At 42.0% G+C, this 19098-nt stretch overlaps 2 protein-coding genes across 2 annotated transcripts; one reads left to right on the forward strand and one right to left on the reverse strand.

Moving 5' to 3' along the window:
* The first annotated feature begins 5680 nt into the window (after positions 1–5680).
* On the forward strand, positions 5681–7259 carry LOC139834965 (uncharacterized). Its single transcript, XM_071824901.1, has 2 exons — positions 5681–6391; positions 7182–7259. Exons 1-2 carry the CDS (start codon positions 5681–5683, stop codon positions 7257–7259), a joined length of 789 nt encoding a protein of 262 aa, XP_071681002.1.
* A 1855-nt stretch (positions 7260–9114) lies between these two features.
* LOC127327537 (golgin candidate 5) lies at positions 9115–18872 on the reverse strand. The gene is made up of 19 exons (XM_051354314.2): positions 18267–18872; positions 16258–17462; positions 15367–15438; positions 15098–15172; positions 14412–14526; positions 13763–13824; positions 13626–13673; positions 12878–13162; positions 12604–12663; positions 12432–12515; positions 12217–12282; positions 11721–11819; positions 11369–11587; positions 10930–11017; positions 10611–10825; positions 10436–10495; positions 10215–10328; positions 9495–9569; positions 9115–9410 (listed from the first exon to the last, which is right to left on the reverse strand). The coding sequence occupies exons 1-19, from the start codon at positions 18403–18405 to the stop codon at positions 9384–9386; spliced, it is 3108 nt and encodes a 1035-aa protein (XP_051210274.1). The 5' UTR covers positions 18406–18872; the 3' UTR covers positions 9115–9383.
* Positions 18873–19098: the final 226 nt, after the last annotated feature.

Genomic DNA, 19098 nt, shown 5'->3' on the forward strand with positions numbered 1-19098 from the left:
TTCGGTGGCTGGAGCGTGGTTTTCATTCTATATTATTCAAGCTACACAAGTGAAAGGCAATAATGACGATCTACGACAATTCGATTGTGGTGAGAGGCTGGTATGAACTCTATTTGTTTTCATTTTTGTACATATACTCATCCATGTGAGCATGCTTAGTTGGTTCATGTGAGGTATATGTCATTTAAGAAAGTCTAGTAGTTCATGATCTCTCATGTTTAGCTCCAGTTAATTAATATGAGTAGCATGTCATGGATGTTTGCTTGCATTATTTTATTCATAAATAGGTATGACATTGTGGTATCCTCCTCTGAATAATTCACTTGAATCGACTTGGAAAAGGCTCACGCATGCATATGACTGAACAAGAGTCAATTAAGCCTCGATGATTTAATTTACCTCAGGGTTCTTGTATCACTTTTATGCCTCCGTTAATTTATTTTGCCGCAAGCATGATTATGACAGTAACTGCTCTCTTGATTGTCGCTCCCCAGTCTATTGCTAGCCTTCACTTGTACTGAGCGGGAACGCTGCTCGTGCTTCCAAATCCCTGAAAACCAAGTTATTCCAAAGTGTCCACCATAAATACCTATGCATGGCATTTCAAACCATTCCAAGTAAATTCTCATGCGCTACCTTTAAAACCTTTAAAATGCTTCTCAATTTGTGTCAATGTTTTATAGCTCATGAGGAAGTATGTGGTGTTTATCTTTCGACCTTGTCATTTACTTTTGACGGACTTTCATAATAAGACCTGGCAACGGGGTGCCCAGCCCCAAATTAATCAAACTAAATTCTCTTCACATGTTTTGCCCTGATTCATCAGTAAGCAACTTAATTTTGCAAATAGACACTCCTCCATGGTATGAGATTGATTGGAAGGCACCCGAAGATTCGGTTAGCCATGGCTTGTGTAAGCAAAGGTTGGGGGAGTGTCATTCATAATAAAACTAAAATACGTGTGTAAACAAAAGAGAAGAGGGATGATCTACCTTGCTGGTAGAAATAACGTCCTTCATGGGAGCCGCTCTTGAAAGTCTGGTTGATGAGGTAGTTGGTATACCCATTACCATTCGTTGACAACAACAAAGACCTCTCAAAATAATTTTTACTCCTGTTTTAAAAATGAAAAGTTCTAGCGCATGTTAATCCCTGCTTCCCTCTGCGAAGGGTCAATCTTTTACTTTTATGTTGAGTCACCATCCTTTCTTTGAGCACTTTCTTGAGAGCACAGCTGTCATTCTTAGTATAATATGGTTGTCCCAAAATGTGATTAATTGTGGTATAACTTTGATGCTTTTATCTTTGACAATCTCTGCTTCTAGTCTTTCCATGAACTTTAGAGGTACCTGAGCATTTATGTTTTGCTGTACAAATACGGGCAAGCGAGATACCACTTTATCATATCCTTTTATGAACATTCCAATCCTGCTGATAGACATGATTCATGATGCTTATTATTAATTTGATTGGTACCTTTCCATGATTGACATAGCTATTGGATGATCTTATTTGCATGTATCTTATTATGAATTTCCTAAGTACTTGTCCATATCATGAGAATATTTACATCATATGAACAAATGTGTTCGTGAAAGTTCTTTTATCGCACTCAGTTGTTAACTGAATTGCTTGAGGACAAGCAATAAGCTAAGCTTGGGGGGACTTGATACGTCCAAAACGTATCTACTTTCCCGAACACTTTTGCTATTGTTTTGCCTCTAATTTGTGTATTTTGGATACAACTAACACGGACTAACACTGTTTTCAGCAGAATTGCCCTGGTGTCTTGTTTTTGTGCAGAAATTCAACTTTCAGGAAAATCCCCGGAATTTATGTCGAAGGGCTTATTTTTCCCGGAGATTCACGGAGCCAGAAGGGCAGGCCTGGGGGAGGCCCAGGGTCCCCACACACCAGGCCGGCGCGGCCTGAAGGGGGGGCGCGCCGCCCTAGTGCGTGGCCCCCTCGGCCAGCCTCTGACGCCCTCCTCTGGACTATTTAAGGGTTTCGATCTAAAAACGCGAGACGAGAAGTCGAAGTCGCCAGAAACCATCCAGAACGCCGCCACCATCGCGAAACTCCATCTCGGGACCAGAAACTCCGTTCTGGCACTCCGCCGGGACAGGGAATTGGAGGAGATCATCGCCATCATCACCACCGACGCCTCTCCATCGACCAGCCATGTTTCCCCCATCCATGTGTGAGTAATTCCCCCGCTGTAGGCTGAAGGGGATGGTAGGGATTGGATGAGATTGGTCATGTAATAGCATAAGATTGTTATGGCATAGTGCCTAGTGTCCGTAATTGGTACTTTGATGATATTGTTGCAACTTGTTATGCTTAATGCTTGTCACTAGGGCCCGAGTGCCATGATCTCAGATCTGAACATGTTATTGTTTCATGATTATATTCATTGTTTTATGATCTTACCTGCAAGTTGTATACACATGTCGCTGTCCGGAACCCGAGGCCCCAAAGTGACAGAAATTGGGACAACCGGAGGGGAAGGCGGTGATGTGAGGATCACATGTGTTCACGGAGTGTTAATGCTTTGCTCCGGTGCTCTATTAAAAGGATTACCTTAATTTCCAGTAGATTCCCTAGAGGCCCGGCTGCCACCGGCTGGTAGGACAAAAGATGTTGTGCAAGTTTCTCATTGCGAGCACGTACGACTAAATATGGAACACATGCCTATGGATTTCTTAGTACTTGGATACCGTTTTATTACTATCTGCAAATGCCCTGCTTTGATTGTTCCATGAGTTTCTCTCATCCATGCAACGCCCGATCATCCATCCCTGTGCCTACAGTATTTTAATCCTGCTGTTTACTATAATCACTACTGCTATCTTTGTTGCACTGCTGCTGATATTTCACTACTGCTACTGCTATAAAACTGTTACTACTGATAAACTCTTGCGAGCAAGTCTGTTTCCAGGTGCAGCTGAATTGACAACTCCGATGTTAAGGCTTTCAAGTATTCTTTGTCTCCACTTGTGTCGAATCAATAAATTGGGTTTTACTTCCCTCGAAGACTGTTGCGATCCCCTATACTTGTGGGTCATCAGCCTACAGATTGTAGACTAGGGTTTAGTTGGAAGTAGAGGGCAAGTAGATCTCGAGGGTTTCAGCCGAAAAGTACTCGACGACTAGAAAACTAGGGTTCTGTTGACAATGAATCGATGATTTCTTTGTCCCTCGACTCCCCCTTATATAGGAGGCGGAGCCGAGGGTTTCGTATTACACACGGTTACATATTTCGGGAGATTCTCTGAGTTCTACCCACAGATTTACATGTCGATATTCCTAATACAATTCTATCTTTCCAAAACTAACTCATAATTGGGCTTTCAGGCTTCATAAACTTCGGGTCGTGGGCAGTAAAACCCCGGGTACCTTCTCTGGCAAGCCCATTGGGGATGCCTATGTCAGCGATGTGCACAATCCTACATGGGCCGCAGTTTGAATTTTGACGATACATGTTCATCCTTCAAAATCTCCAACATGTCTAAATTTTTAAGTGCTTGATACCACTTTATATCAAACTTTTTTATTTTCATGTAACTTGTAATAATGTTAAATATTTTTATTGATATATCTTTCGATATACTATCTCATATATTATATTTCCATTTATAACAAACATAGTTTAATTTATTACATGCTCATGTATGTAAAGGTATGTATTTTTCATGTCTTCAAAATTTTCATTATTTCAAATACCTTTTCTAGTGCTAAACTGAAACAGTATTTTGTCAAAAAAAAGTTATTTAGTTTGGGATATTTAAGGTAAACACTTGTTACTCTGGATTTCCTTGAGTGCAAATTTAAGTAATATTATCACACTGCCCTCCACAAATTAATTATAGTGTGCTTATGTGCATTTCTTGTCTTATCCTTAAATAACTTCGTATGAATTTTCGGAAATAACTTCGACAGTGGTTCTAATTTTCTAGCGTACTACTCTATCAAGGTTGGGTGTGGTTATTTAGATAATTCTAGATTGTATGAAGTGTCTGCTAGTAGTTTGTCCTTCAATTCTCTCATTTGCTCCCATATGTACATAAACCATTCATCCACATACATAAACTTGCCTAAGTGATATACCACAGTTTATATCTGACAACGCGAGCAAATAACGCTGACATGGCATGGTAAGCACTTCTGTTGCGGTGCTCCCCCTTTGGAAAAAATCCAGGCGCGTCAAACACTAGAACGCTGGAGATCTTCTCATAGCTATTCGTAAGCGGGGGTACGATTGTAATTTCACCGAAGCTCCACCGTCCGTACAACCATGTACAGTTTCATATGGTCCGCGTTGTGTTGTACCAATTTTTTGTACGTGTATGGCAGTGCGTGCGTCTACCGATGGCGGAGACAATCGGCGCGCTACCGATTCCGTCGTCTAGCGGCGCCATCGATCGGCAGATCCCACTGGATGTGTATGAACGCCGCCAATAGGGTTTCAAAACAAGGCATGCACGATCGATATGGGACGGTAGTTAGGGAACTGGGCTGGTCACGTGACCTTTTTTCCCAACATAGAGAGAAAAACAAATATAACTCCTCAACTTGGTTAGGGGGGAGATTTTACTATTTGCCACGCTTTATTTCAGACTTCTATAATTTTCCGCACATTACTTAGCCTTTGATAATTTGCCACACATTAGATTGATTTCTTTCTAATTTTCCCTATTTCACTCTTTACAGCTCTATCATTTATTTTAACACCAAAATACGTTGGGAAATACAGTACTAGTATGGTTTGGCAAATAACCTACCCGATGAGTTGCTTCAAATTTAATAAGAGGCAAAGCAAAAAAGCTGAGTTCTATATCTTCAAATTTCTTGTGGGGATCAGCAGATGGCAAGCGTAAGGTTCATTGGATCTCTTGGGATAAAATGTGCTGCCCAAAAAAGGAAGGTGGGATGGGGTTTCGTGATTACGAAGCCTTCAACCAGGCCTTATTAGCCAAACAGGCTTGGCGTCTCCTTACTGTGCCGACCTCCTTGTGTGCTCGTGTGCTTAAAGCTCGTTATTTTAGTAACTCTGATTTCTTGCATTCAAGGTGCCCAAAGAGAGGATCATTTACGTGGAGAAGTATTTTATTTGGAAGAGATCTTCTTAGGTGTGGGCTGATTTGGCGAATTGGGGACGGCTCTCAAGTGGAGGTCTGGGAGAGCAATTGGATCCCAAGAGATAGTGTACAGCGACCACTGGGTTGTAAACCGGATTCCAATGTTCGTAGAGTGTGTGAGCTGCTCACAGAAGATGGGTCGGAATGGAATGAGGATAAACTCCAGGAGGTGTTTTATGAGCAAGATGTACTGGACATCAGGAGTATTTCTGTTGGAGGTGCTGGGACTGAAGATTACCATGTTTGGAATTTTACAAAAAATGGGATTTTCTTGGTACGATCAGCGTACCATTTGGCGATGAAGCAAAAGAAGGTGAAGGCCGGCATGGTTGAATCGTCCTCGTCTTGTTCAGCCCATAAAGGATGGCTTGCCTTGTGGAGTACTAATGTCCCATGAAAGATAAAAATTCATACATGGCGTCTTCTGAAGAATGGATTAGCCGTGGGATCCGAGCTTGCACGGTGACGGATTAAAGCTGGAGTTGATTGTGTGGCGTGTGGACGTGAGGAGACTGCTCTTCATCGTTTCTGGCACTGCCCTCATGCGCAACTCCGTTCGCGACAAGGAGATGCCGTCTATTGGCGACCCGCCGAGTGATATACGCTGTCACAGGGAACTTATGTTATGGCTGCTTGATTGTTTGGGTTCAATGAAGGATGCGGAGCTGGATAATTCACTGATGGTTATGTACCAGATGTGGCTGGCGCGAAATGACGCCAGAGAATCCAGGAAGATTGATGACCCAACTGCTATTGCGAACAGAGCGATGAGCCTGCTGGAGGAATGGAATAATGTTCAATGTAGGCCGGCGCCAAGATCTGACAAGCCAAAGGATCGTTGGACTCCACCAGCTCGAGATTGTTTGAAGGTGAATGTCGACGGCGCGGCGGCAAAAGCTTCAGGAAATGGCGGTGGAGGAGTGGTCATTAGGGACCACGATGGCAGCTACATTGCGGGGGCATGCCATTTTTTCCCCTCCCTGTTGGATCCTGAAGAAGCTGAACTAAAGGCATGTAGACGCGGGCTCATGTTGGTGAAGGAACTGAGACTAAATCGGGTTCAGTTGGAGACGGACAGCTCTGGTGTTGCTGCAAAGCTGAACTGTGAGGAGAAGGACAGGTCAGTGCATGGTCCTTTGGTTGAGGAGATCAAGAAGATGCTACAATCGATAGAGGACTGCTCGGTTAAGTGGGCAAGGCGATCGGCGAATGATGCTGCTCACAAGCTAGCAAGGGAAGGCTGCGTGGAGAAAGTAAACAAAACCTGGTTCATTGTACCACCTAGGAGCCCTGCTCCGGTGCTCCCCCTAAACGAAGTTGAAGAGTCATGGTTGGTTTTTTTTCTGTGTTGGGTCCGCCGAAACGCATATTCAGCCCATGTATACCTGTCTATATTGATACGGTATATGTACCTCATGTAAGGAAAAAAAAGGTCACGTGACCAGCTAATGATCTCATCAGCCTAAGTACCACCCCACGTCGTAAAAAAACGAGGTACAACATAATGCGGGCCATACGAGCCTGTACAGGGATGTACGAACGGTGGACCTATACTAAAACGACGATCGTGTACCCGCATACGAACATATATGGGAAAATATCCACCGTAATTAACGCGTCTAGAATTTTTCCAGGGGAGGAGCACCGGAGCAGAAGTGACCACCTAGTTGTATTGAACACTCTTTGGCTACGGATATTGCCGGGCTTTATGAATAAATAAACGCAGTGTTTCCCCTCAAAAAAAAATTTAACCTGGCTGGACCGATCCTGATCTGTCGATCGATCAACCAATGAAATCGTTCCCCCGTTCTCCTCGTTCAGCGGAGGAGTAACCGAGGACATGAGAAAGAGGAGCTAGGGCGGGATCACCGGTGGCAGAGGCCGGACCACGGGTGGCGCAGCCATGGTTGCCGATCATGAACGACAACCACCATATCCATGTAACCCAATCCACTCATCTCCCTCAATCCCATCAAATTTTTCCCTATTTCGCTTGGAGAAGGTTAGTGACTACTGACTAGCAACTGAATTCTGCAATTGCAGATCACCGAATGCTCTGAATTCTGGTCATTGGGCCTCTTGATGTCTGCATGCATGAGCTCAGTTTCTTGGCCAGGTTGATCTTTTTCTGCCTGTGTGTTCTTCAGATAACTTCTTACAGGAGACCAGCTCTTTGCGCTGGGAGATGGGGTTAGCATCGAGCGACAAGTGATGCAGCTATGCTTCAATGCGCCATAGCTCTTCACTTGACACCGATGACACCTTCTTTGTCGGCAAGCCACGGAGGATCTCTCCGGCGGCACCATGTCCAGTAGGAGGCGCCGACCTCTGACGATGCAGCCGGCCTCTCGAGGAGGGATTCGACCTTTGTCCGGTCGGCGTTGTCTGCAGGTGGTGTCTCTGCTCCTCCTCAGCCGTCCGTGGTGGCCGGCAGGCGGCGGCGCTCCGTTCGAGCTCTCTCTTACGGTCTGCTGCAAGAAACGAAATGAGCGATTTTGGGGATCTTTGGTTGATCGATCCAATCGGTAGAAGTACTGTATTTCCCAAAGTATTTTGGTGTTAAAATAAGTAATAGTGCTGCAAAGAGAGAAAGAGGGCAAATTAGAAAGAAATCAATCTAATGTGTGGCAAATTATCAAAGGCTAAGTAAAACGTGGCAAATTATAGAAGTCTGAGATAAAACGTGGCAAATAGTAAAATCTCCCTGGTTAGGGGGGAGCACCGCAACAGGGCTCCATGGTAAGCTGGATTATGCACCACCGGCAAACGATTTTTACAAATTTTCATTCGAAAAATGCTGCAGAACTTTGCATGTCCGCCCTTGACAAGGCATTTTGATCGACATCCGTGGCCACACGGGTGTGATTTCATTGAACTTTTCGTGGATCGGCAATTCGGGATCGGGGAAACATTCTAGTTTGCATGTTCAGAGGAACTCCACCATGAGGAGAGGGATCGATCGATTTATCACGTTGCACGCAAGTCACAACACAGTACTGTGTTTTTCTTGAGATTTTAGATGCAAGTGCCCTATCTAAAGCTCTGCACCTGCACTTCCCAATGTGTTCAAGGTTGCAGCTGCGCATCCTAGGAGCATAAATTTTGTAACAAGATTACAGGAAGAGTTTGTGGATTTTATATGCACAGGAGTACGTAGAAGATTGTCTAAATACTCCCTCCATCCTTAAGTAAGTATGTAGATGTTTAGCCCTAAACTTTGTTAATAAGAGAATTACTTCTATCTTTCTAATGCATTTTAACTGTAGCAAAAATTGCTTCTCTCTCATCGCACGAAAATTAAACATAATAATAATCAGCCTATGTTTTGCTTATTTTCAACATGCATTTAACTCATTGGAGGTGCTAAATATCAATTGTAAATATTTTATATTCTAAGCTACATAAAAATGACAAAAATATAGATCTAAGTAGTACATTTTGAAATCTCCAAAACATATCAGATTTTGTTATTTTTGTCTAGCATAAAATAAAAATAACTTCGGGTTAAGATTTTACATGATTGTCAAATGTGACAATCGCCAAAATTATTTTTAGATTTTTACAATAATAACTTGTAAAAGTATATTTTATTTTTTCTAAATAGCGAGAGCACTAAAACTCAGGAGCCAAAATCACTTTCCACTCGTAAGTTCATTTCAGGGACCTATTAGGAGATTTTTCTGAGTAATCCTTTGGTATTAAAATCCCATAAACTAAGGTAATTCTTTTATTCCAAAATGCCACTCGAGATCCCATAAAGTCAGACCTTTGCAATCACATCATTGTTACAGTCAAAAGGTTTTCTTACTCAAAAGACATGCTTGATTTAGTAAAATACTCGGTCCTTCGATTAGCACAGGCTCAGTGTACCTACCAATCGTCACTCCGGATGGGGAAATCAGTAGAGAAGGGTTAATGATACATGCTAATTTAAACAAGTGCTTTAATGTTGATGTTAAGACGGAAAGGACCAGGCTTGAATCAGGCCCATGGATTGGTATTGGTGTTATTAGCTGAGAGATTGACATACATTTGGTAGGTTTAAATTTGATATGCTTCTGTGAATGAATCTTTTTGCAAGCAATACGTACAAAACTATGGAGCTATAATTCAGTCTAGTATACAACAGACTATCCTACAGAAATCAACAAAAGGAAATCTCTCGGTGTACAAAAAATAGTCCCGTATAATTATAAACTTCCACACTCAGCCGCTTCAGCCTTCAAAATATCTTGGTCAGTACCACTATACACGAGCGCCCAATGTCTGGAGCTGTTAAAAGGGAATGTTTTAGACAACACAGTTCATTAGGTTGCTAAAACTGGAAGCGGAACTTCAAACCAATATGCTTCAAACCTGGCTAACAAGAAGATCGACTTGTTCTCTGTACATATCCTTTAGGTCAACAATATCATTCCGTAATTCTTCCAACTGCAAAACAGCACGGTAATGTGTACTTATTAACTGAGTTTACTCAAATATTTTCTTGGGACTCGTCTAGCAATGTACTACTCTGTTCTTATTTAATCGACGCCAGCAACTGCATGCATAGGCTACTTTCTTTGCACAGCCTGCGTCAATTTAATCTGAACAGAGGGAGTAGCTAATAGAATGTGCCGATAAATGCAACCTGACTAGCTATCATGGCGGTTCCATCCAACATGCGGAAGCCAGTGGCTAGCATAGTTCACCTCTAATTTTTCATTACTTCAGTTACTGTTCGTTCATACCTATATCTAAATTTTTAAAAATATCAAATTGGTAACGGGACCAGTTTTGGGCCCCAAAAACAGATGGGATTTTTAGCTAGCAACCTTGGTTCCACGCACCAAAAGTCACTACACGGCTTACTAATTTTGTGAGATTATCATCTAAAAAAACATTGTGAAGTTCCAGGATTCCACTGTGTGAAGCTCAATACCAGTTTAACTCTAGCAACATGACTTACTTTTTCACATGATCAGAGGCTAAATATTATGACAGATTTTGGACATTCGTGAGTTATATGTCCTGTGATAAGGTCGCTAACACTAAGAAATGAGTGGTAAGTCATAATGTGCTGCATTATAGCCATACCTCTTCATCACGTTCCCCCATAAGTTCTAGAGCTTGAAAGTGTCTTTGTTTCAGTGCTTCCAGTTCAGCCTTTAGGCCAGGCAGAGCAGCAGCTTCATTCCGCAACTTTTCACACTGCATTAAAAAGTTGTAGTAACTAATATCAGTATGGGACTGGAGATCTATCGATGCCATCCACATAGATCATGAAATAATAATGCAGTTGGTTCGCAGGGAATTACTTGCTCCGTTAGTTTTACCAGCTCCTCTGCCAGAGAATTCCGAATAGATTCCAATGAGGCCTGTAATATAGTAGTAACATTAGTACAGTGACAATAGGATGAGTGTTTACCATGCCAACATGAGGCATAATTTAAACAATTTCAGGAGAAATGTTAAAAGGATGCATATACACACCAAGCGTGACATGTAAGAAGCCAATTCTCCATCCTTTTGACGGAGTGCTGACTCAAAAGCACTTGGAGTCATGCTCCTGAGATAGTATGACATATTACTTTCTGCAGACATTCTCCTCTCCAATGAAGAGCTATCAGACAAGTCCAATGATGCTTGAAGGAAATGGCTTTCTTCCAGGCTACCAACACTAGACAGCTTTCTGTTGGGAGCATTTTCTTCAAAAGAAACAAAAGAGGAAACCAACAGATTCACAGTAAGGCGACAAACAAATATACTGTATAAACTCACAGAAATTAATCGGAGGCTTATAAGTGCATACTTATTTGATCTGGAAGTGGAATTTTAGGTGACTCGCGGGAAGAAGTTTTCTCAAGTTCTGCCCTGGCAGCCTTTTCCCTTTCAAGGTCCTGGAAGTGCAGTTCACGCAAGAAATCGTAAGACACATTAAATTCTTGCCAAATTGGTAATGCACGAACCGGAAGATTAAGTACTAGGGGGACTGGTGACATATGACTAGGAGAAACAACAAGTAAAAAAATACTTTTGGCCCTACAAAATCCTGCTATAAGACAACCCCAAAGTAAAAAAAAAATGTATATGCGTGTGTTTGATTAATTTTGAAGAGTCTCTGGGGCCCATTAACAATTTTCGCAGGAGAAAACGTTGCTTCAGTACATAGTTCTCAAAGTAACCAGATTAATTAAGATGTATATCCAGTTATTTTTAGAAAACGGTGATTCACATAGTAAGTTCTCTACCTTCTCAAGCAGTCCCCTGTGTTCTGCCGCTTCTTGCAGCTCCTTTCTGTGCCTAGCTCTAAGCTCCTTTATTTCTTCTTCAAGCTGTTTGGCACGTCCTTCTTGTATTGCCGCCTCTTCCTTAATTGCAAGGTACTCCTGTCTACTTTCAGATGCTCTCTGTCTCTCCTTTTCAAGAGATCGGCTCAGCTGAGTCTGCTCTGTTCTAAGAATTGTAATCTGCGTATGAACCAACATCCATGTCAAAAGAACTACCTTTCTCACTTAAAGTTTCAAATTGATGCCAAAAACCATGGTTATGGACATGAGTAATGTCACATGTTTTTGTCTCAGAAGAAATTAACACACAAACCTGGGTCTCCAGAACAGTTATGCGGGATGAACTTTGTGACAGTCTCTCATTTATAGACCGCTCCTTTTCTTCTGAGGCAGCAGCTTTCGCTTCTGCTTCCTGCATATTTGAGTAGGACAAATAAAATTATGTCACTGAAATACTCCTGCTGTGCTTCTGGCTTCATGACTGATTGCATTAAAGCAAGATAACACCCATCTTTACATGTACAACTGCGGAAAAAGCATAAACAACTACATGAAAATAGCTACTAATGACATAGTTGCTTACGGCCATTCCTTCTGATGTCCCTAATCATGTTTGTTTATAACAATAAGGCTTGTGTAGTTCTACTCCCTCCGATTCATATTAATTGATTTCAATATGGATGTATCTAGAACTAAAATATGTCTAGATACATCCATATTAGAGTCAATTAATATGAACCGGAGGGAGTATTTATCTTCATTATTTCTGTGCCAACCACTGTTAACCAAAAAATCAGAACAGAGTAAACCTGAAGGCGAGAGTTCAAGGTTCTCTCCACACCAGCCCAAGCTTCTTCCCTTCGAGCAACTGACTCCTGTTAAGATAAACACACAATTGATTAGCCTGCTTCTGACTGCCGAAAAAACTCAAAATCACAAACTGCATTAATATACACACACCCAATAAGGAAATCAAGGTGAAATGACTACACTAAAAGGGAAAAATCTGTGGAAGCACAAATACCTGCATGGCTTCAATTTGCCTTAAGAGTGGCCTTGTCGACTCAGGAACTTGTGTAACCAGTTCATTATAACGAAGTTCACTGGCCTGAAGTATTAAAAAATGAAAGGAAATGACAACTGGTCTGACTAATTTTACTCTGTAGTGCCAGCTAAACCGAAAAAGCTCTGCTCACCTGATAGCGCTTTTGAAGATCATCATGATCCCTTTTTAACCGTTCTTCCCTGAAAGCAGCCTGAAATGCCCCCAAATAAACAACAAACAGTTTTTATCAACAAAGCAATATTAAAGATTTCATGACATTATAGATCAACAAAATAATGTTCTAGATAAAAGTTTTAATCAACAAAGCAATATAGATTACAGTTAGATCACCACAATCTACAGACTAAATGTCCCGGGGGTATTGAATTATTGATGCACAGTAGATGCATATTTTCATGGCTTACCTCCTGTTCTTGTCTGGTAAGAGCATTCCTCAACTCCTCGATTGTGTTAATCAGCATATTTTCTTTTTCGCAGGCTTCTCTTAAGCGGCTCTCAAGCTCAACTTTGGCTTCTGTGTTGACTCTTGATTCAGCTAATGCCTCAGCCTCTTTTGCTGCATTAAGAGCATTTGTGTAGAACTCCTTCTGAGCTGCAAGTTCAGATTGATTTCTTTCGATTGTTTCTTGTAGCAACTTCTCTGTTGCTGCCTTATCTCTTTTAATACTCTCAACCTTTGTCTCCTCAACCTGGAAAGTCAAAATTAAGTGCATGGGTTCATTTTAAGCCCCAGAGCAAATAAAAACTGACGAATAGAGCAAAAGTGCTTCCTTCAGGAAGCCAAAGTAGCTCCACTATTCTCAATGAGCAATTTTTCGGAGCTATCCATCCAACAAGTAATTAAGGAAAAAGCTTGTCTGGAGTCTGGTTGAATGAAATCGTGAACTTTAAGCGAGCTGTAGAGGTTACGCATACTACTGTTTAAAAGGAACAACTCAGCACAATGTGTTCACACATGATCAAAAGAGAGACGAACAAACCACCTAAATATGGGTGCAAATTTGGTTTTGTATCATGCAAGCAGCAAAAGCAAATACTTAATGTGTGTCATTAAAGCAGATAAGAAACAATTTAGTACAGATGAATTAATTAATTATTAAAAGACGAGTTCATTCGTTTGCTTTCTTTTTAACATATTTGCTCTCTTTTTACCTGGATCTTTGAGTTCAGCCGTTGCTTTTCTTCTTCAAACTCACGAATCTAGCTTCAACCAAAAAAAGACAGCAAACTTGATTAGTTTGAAAAAATGGCATTTCATAAGAGTGTGGTGATAGAGTTATACTCCATGCCTGTGCTCTCAGTTTTCGTATAGTAGCTTCTTGAGCAGCTTGTTTTTTCGATAGCTCTTCACCTGTTTCATTGGTAAACATAAGATGTTAGTGTCAGAAAAGCCAAAATTATCACATGGTGTAGTGTATGCGGAATAAAGTAGATAAGGAATGAATTATCTTCAAACTGACATACACATCAGGCCCATGTGTATGCCTTATTGCCTAGTAGCCTACCGTTGACAGCAAGATCAGAGTGTTACAGCGGAAAGCAAAAGGACTATAGCTCCAACCAAGGCATGTTAAGGGCATACAAATTTCAAATGCCACAATAAACTGCAGATGAGATACTAATATCAAACCGATAGATATGACTCTCACCTGCAGGATATGTTTGAAAAGTTTATGTTGTCATTATTATCTACGTTCTGTAAGCCATTACATCTTTTCTAATGTCGCTAATATGTACATCTCGGTAAATGATCATTGGAGTCAGCAATGACTTTCACTGACAAAGGCTGCTCAACATGGTGCACCATACCGTATGGTAACATTAATTCTTGAAATGGTCACATGACAATATTTCAAATGATAGAACTGGTAATTTGGTATTCTCAACATTATAACAGAATAATTTAATTAATGCAATGTCAAAAAAAAATTTGCATACCTTCAGCCATGACCTGAGTGATAATCTCGTCCTTTTCTTTCAAAAGAGCAGCTGCGTCACTTTTCTTATTTTGCTCTCTCCTTAATGTATCTCGTTCTTTGGTTAGTGCATACACCTAGACACATTGAGGCATTCACATTACAAACATTTCGGTGATCTGCCCAAGATAGTCTAGATGAACAAGGACATTGAGCAACACCTATGTCCCGGTCTGTAGAATTTAGTTAACCTCACTAATACAAGTCACTGTGATTTCTACTTTTAGATTAAACATCGTCTCGACTACTAGTAAACTAATATTAGAGTAGAAGTTACACAGTGTAACAAAATTAAAGACATTAATGTGCAGCACATCAAACTAGTCAAAGGATTCAGAACTAGAAACATCGCAGGAAAAAGAAAGTTCAAACTTTAGCTAAATAGCTAACTGTTAGAGCACAAACAACAATATTTAATTACTTCCACCACTATCCTAAAGAATAACAAGAAAAAGCCATTGCACGCAAAACATGTGGTTGCAATTACAACATTGCATGTTGGTTGGGCAATATCATAACTATGAACTCTCTAGTCTAGCATATGTTTACACTTCTCCGTGGTTACTAGTCTTAATCAGATTGAGGTGTGCATTATGTGATGATCAATCGATGATAGAAGCATTGAGTAATACGAATAATGTGTCTCACCTTCCTTTCAAGAGTTGCTACTCGCTGGTGATATTCATCCTTAAGCGCATCCATTTCTGCTTCAACTGACTTACCCTGTAAAATACCACAAAAATAATTAATCTCGAATTTATCAAAAGCTAAACGTAGAGAATAGTTGTTAGCACAGTATTCATCTTGTTCATTTTTCACATAAGTTGACTTATTCTTGCTGATTCTAATCTAAATAATATATTCTAAATACCTGTTTCTAGAGGGCAAAGGATCGGGAATCTGCTTATCGAACATACCTTTAGCTCATCAATTGTTGCTTTCAGCTGTTCGTTCTCATTCATGAGTCTAGCAATTTCATCAGCTTTGGACTGCAGAAAGAATTGGGTGTTGTTAGTCAAAAATTAGTAGTGAGCGGCCATGCATGTCAAAAGAAATGACTAACATGGGGTACAATTGTTCAACGTTCTGACAATGCGCTAATATACATATAATATTGCTAAGGGTCATGTGCAGCACAAAATGCCTCGTGATAAGTAAGCCCTAGGCTAACATAAAGTGAATAGTTAAAACAACTCCCCCTGTTCTGATGCATTCAGGATATGGTGTTAAGAAAAGAAAAGGCATGCCCTCTTTGACTCTAAGAAGTATTGACTAACTGAGTTGTCTTTTATGAAGCATGATCCATAAAAGGAAATACAAGATAGAACCCTTCACCAGTAAACTAAATTGAGAATGAACAAAAGCTTTATTACAATTTAGCAAGCACTCAATGGTTTAATACCTTAAAACAGATTGCATTACATGAAAATAGATGCACTAAGGTACTATGCTCCAACTAGTAGTGTACTTCATGACTGGCACTTTCAAAACTTGTTAATGTTTTTTTATCCAACATAATATGAATTTATGAAATTAGAAAGGTTTTACTTCCAACTAGAAAATCATCTTGGAGTAACTTTCGTCGTGTTATACATATGATCCCACAAAGCATTAAGGGTTTAGGCATCATCTCATCCTAGATGGGTTGCTCCATCATCCATCAAATTTGGTGGGATGACTCAATTCCTCATTCTGTGGAAGGGTGAAGTGGTGATGGACCAACCATCCTTTCCTCAAACCCAGACAAGTGGGCTAGAATCAGATGGTCAACTCAATGTCAAGTTCCTCAAAGCATGTGGAAATGATACCTGGGACTGTCTAGCAGCACCTTGCAATGCAGCATCCATCATCTTCATGTCACGTTTTAGTTTCTCTAGTTCAACGACAGAACCAACAGATTCCGCAGAATTCATGGTTGTAACAGAGTCCTGAATCTTTTCTTCTTTTCTCAAATCATTTGCATGAGAACCAACTTCTAGTGGACCAACAGGCACATGTGCAGAAGCTGGTACCAACTCATTTTGCAAGTCTGGATCATTGTCCACAATTATTGACTTTGAGCTAACGTTTTCAAGCTGTATCATTGTAGTATCCTCATTTTCGACAACAGATACTGCATGTGCTTTTGTTTGATCGTTCTCTTCTCCGTTCTCGGCTGTATTAGTTTCACCATCATGTACTTTGACTTCCCCATGACTGGCTTTGTCGACAATGTCACTGTTCTCCTGTGGGCTGATTATTTCCTTTTGGATATCGAGTTCTTGAACAATTTTCACCTCGGCTTCATTTACATCATCTGAAGTGGCGACCATGGAATCTGCTGGTTGTAACCGGGAGGATTTTCCATCATCTGTGTCTTCCTTTCCAGCATGGATAGATTCTTCTGTTCCCATATCACTTGATTGATCCAATTTGTTAGGTGAAGATGTTCCATCACCAGGTATGTCTCTTATGGATGAATCAGGCTGACTCGGTAAAGCTTCAACATTAGGATCCGAATTTTCAGTGTCTTGATGACCATGTTTTTCCTTCTCGATTGAGTTACTGGTCTCAATGGATCCGCCAAAAGTTTCTTCTGCTATAGATGGAGGTGTTGGTGACTGCTGTGTTTCTGATACTTCAGAAGTGTCCCTCTTAGATGTAGGTGACTCGGTGGAGCCATCATGATTTTCTTCCGCTGCTGAAGAACGTATTGGAGACTGCGGTCTTACAGATTGATCAGAAACATCCGCCTTAGATACAGGCGGCTCCGTGGAGCCGCTAACGTTTTCTTCTAATTCTGGAGGCTCCTTTGGAACTTGTGTTATTACTGGTGGTACTTCACAAGCACCTGCTTCAGATGTAGCTGGCTTGGTGGTGACCTTATGATTCACTTCTACTGCTGTTGAATGTTGAGGCAATTGTTGCTTTTCTGATGCTTCCGTAGAGCTCTCCTCGCCATTTTGTCCCATGAAGGCCATGACAGGATTAAAGAATCCCATTCCATCAGAGTTCGACGTACGAGACCCTGATCCTGCATTGCCAAAAAAACACATCATGTTTCGTGCACATAAATACACAGTACTAAGACTAAGAGGTAGATATGACATTTTATTAGCCAAATATACTCGTAAATCACTCTGTCTATTTACGTTTTATGTTTCGTGAGGTTAATTAGCCAAATATACTCGTCGTACCGATGCTCCATAAAACAGAGATATTTGGAAATAGTTATGAAAAGAAGCATGAATTCAGTGCTTCCAAGCTCCGATACTTCTCAGAAGGAAAGAATAAGATAGAAAATGATATGACGCAAGCAGTACTAAGATGCAGGTATGACTTTTTATGATCTGCCCAAACCAATCAATGATCCATAGTAATTTGGTAACTGATGCATGCAGGATTTAGGGACTGAGTTTTGCTTGTACAGTGTATAGAGTCTGACTTAAGTAAGCATCTAGTTAATCAATCAATGATCCATAGCAATTCAGTAACTGACATATGGAATTTAGGGACTGGGTTTTGCTTGACCAGTGTGCAGAGTCTGACTTAAGTAAAGCACCCACTACATCAGAAACAGAAACGAACTAGTAATTGACAGCCTCAATTCAAACTTTGGCCTCCATTCAACACCGCAGTCGCTCAGTCAGTCCCTACCCTCCAGAACTACCCAACTGTCATACGACCCAGCTGCAAATAGCATCACTGCCACTTGGGCAATCCCATCCCAGTGTTCACCCAGAAACAACCCCACCGCAGTTTCAAGTTGTGCACAGCCTAGTACTAGGCAGCAATGCAGCCCGTGTACAGAGAGGAGGCGCGGTGTGCAGGACAATACCTTCGTCGTCGTCGCGCTTCTCCTCGAGGCCGAGCGCGCTGTCGAAGTTCTTCTCGATGTTCTTGACGCTCTCGCTGATCTTGTTGACGGCGCCGGCGATGTCCTGCAGCCCGCCCAGCGAGCCCGACCACCACGCCATCTCGCCCTCCCTCCTGCCCGGGTCCGGGTCCGGGTCCGGGTCCGATCACCGGCGGCTCGCCACCGCCCCGCCCGGCTAGATCTCGCGCATAGATCTGATCCGCGCGCCCGCCCGCCCGATCACTCCGCGCACACTTCCCCGCTCAGCCGCGCGGGATCTGACCCGCCCCGCGGCGCGGCCCGAACCGAATCGACGGAGCTCCGCCGAGGAGCCGGAGGCCTGTGGGGACGGGGAGCGGGAGGAGTGCGAGGGAGTGCGGCGCGGGAGTGGTGGTGGGGAGCTTCGGGGAGCTCCCGCCGTGGAGATGTAGTGGGGGTTTGGCCGGGGAGCACGGCGACGGCGAGTTGTAGTGCGTTTTGGGTGGCCGTTTGGTGGCGCCGCGTCGGTGATGGCTCACCGTCACCGGTGCGCGCAGGTGGACGGGTAGAGATCACTGGATCTCGACCTCAACCCAGCAAAGGTGCCCCTCGCGTCGGCGTCACCGAGCCAACCTCTGTTGTACGCTGCGGGATTTTTTCTTTCTTTAAAAAAAAAAAACGTTACAGACATAGAATCAATACAAATTGTAGCCTTGGCTGCTGCACCGAGACAGAAAATCAAAGAGCAATAGCTTTGGAGAATTAAAATCCTTGCGGTGCAAATTAATGTGGTACGTCATCTTCACATCCTCCCACACATCCCTAGCAAAAGGGC

The sequence above is a fragment of the Lolium perenne genome, chromosome 1, assembly GCF_019359855.2.
Source record: "Lolium perenne isolate Kyuss_39 chromosome 1, Kyuss_2.0, whole genome shotgun sequence".
Lineage (NCBI taxonomy): Eukaryota > Viridiplantae > Streptophyta > Magnoliopsida > Poales > Poaceae > Lolium > Lolium perenne.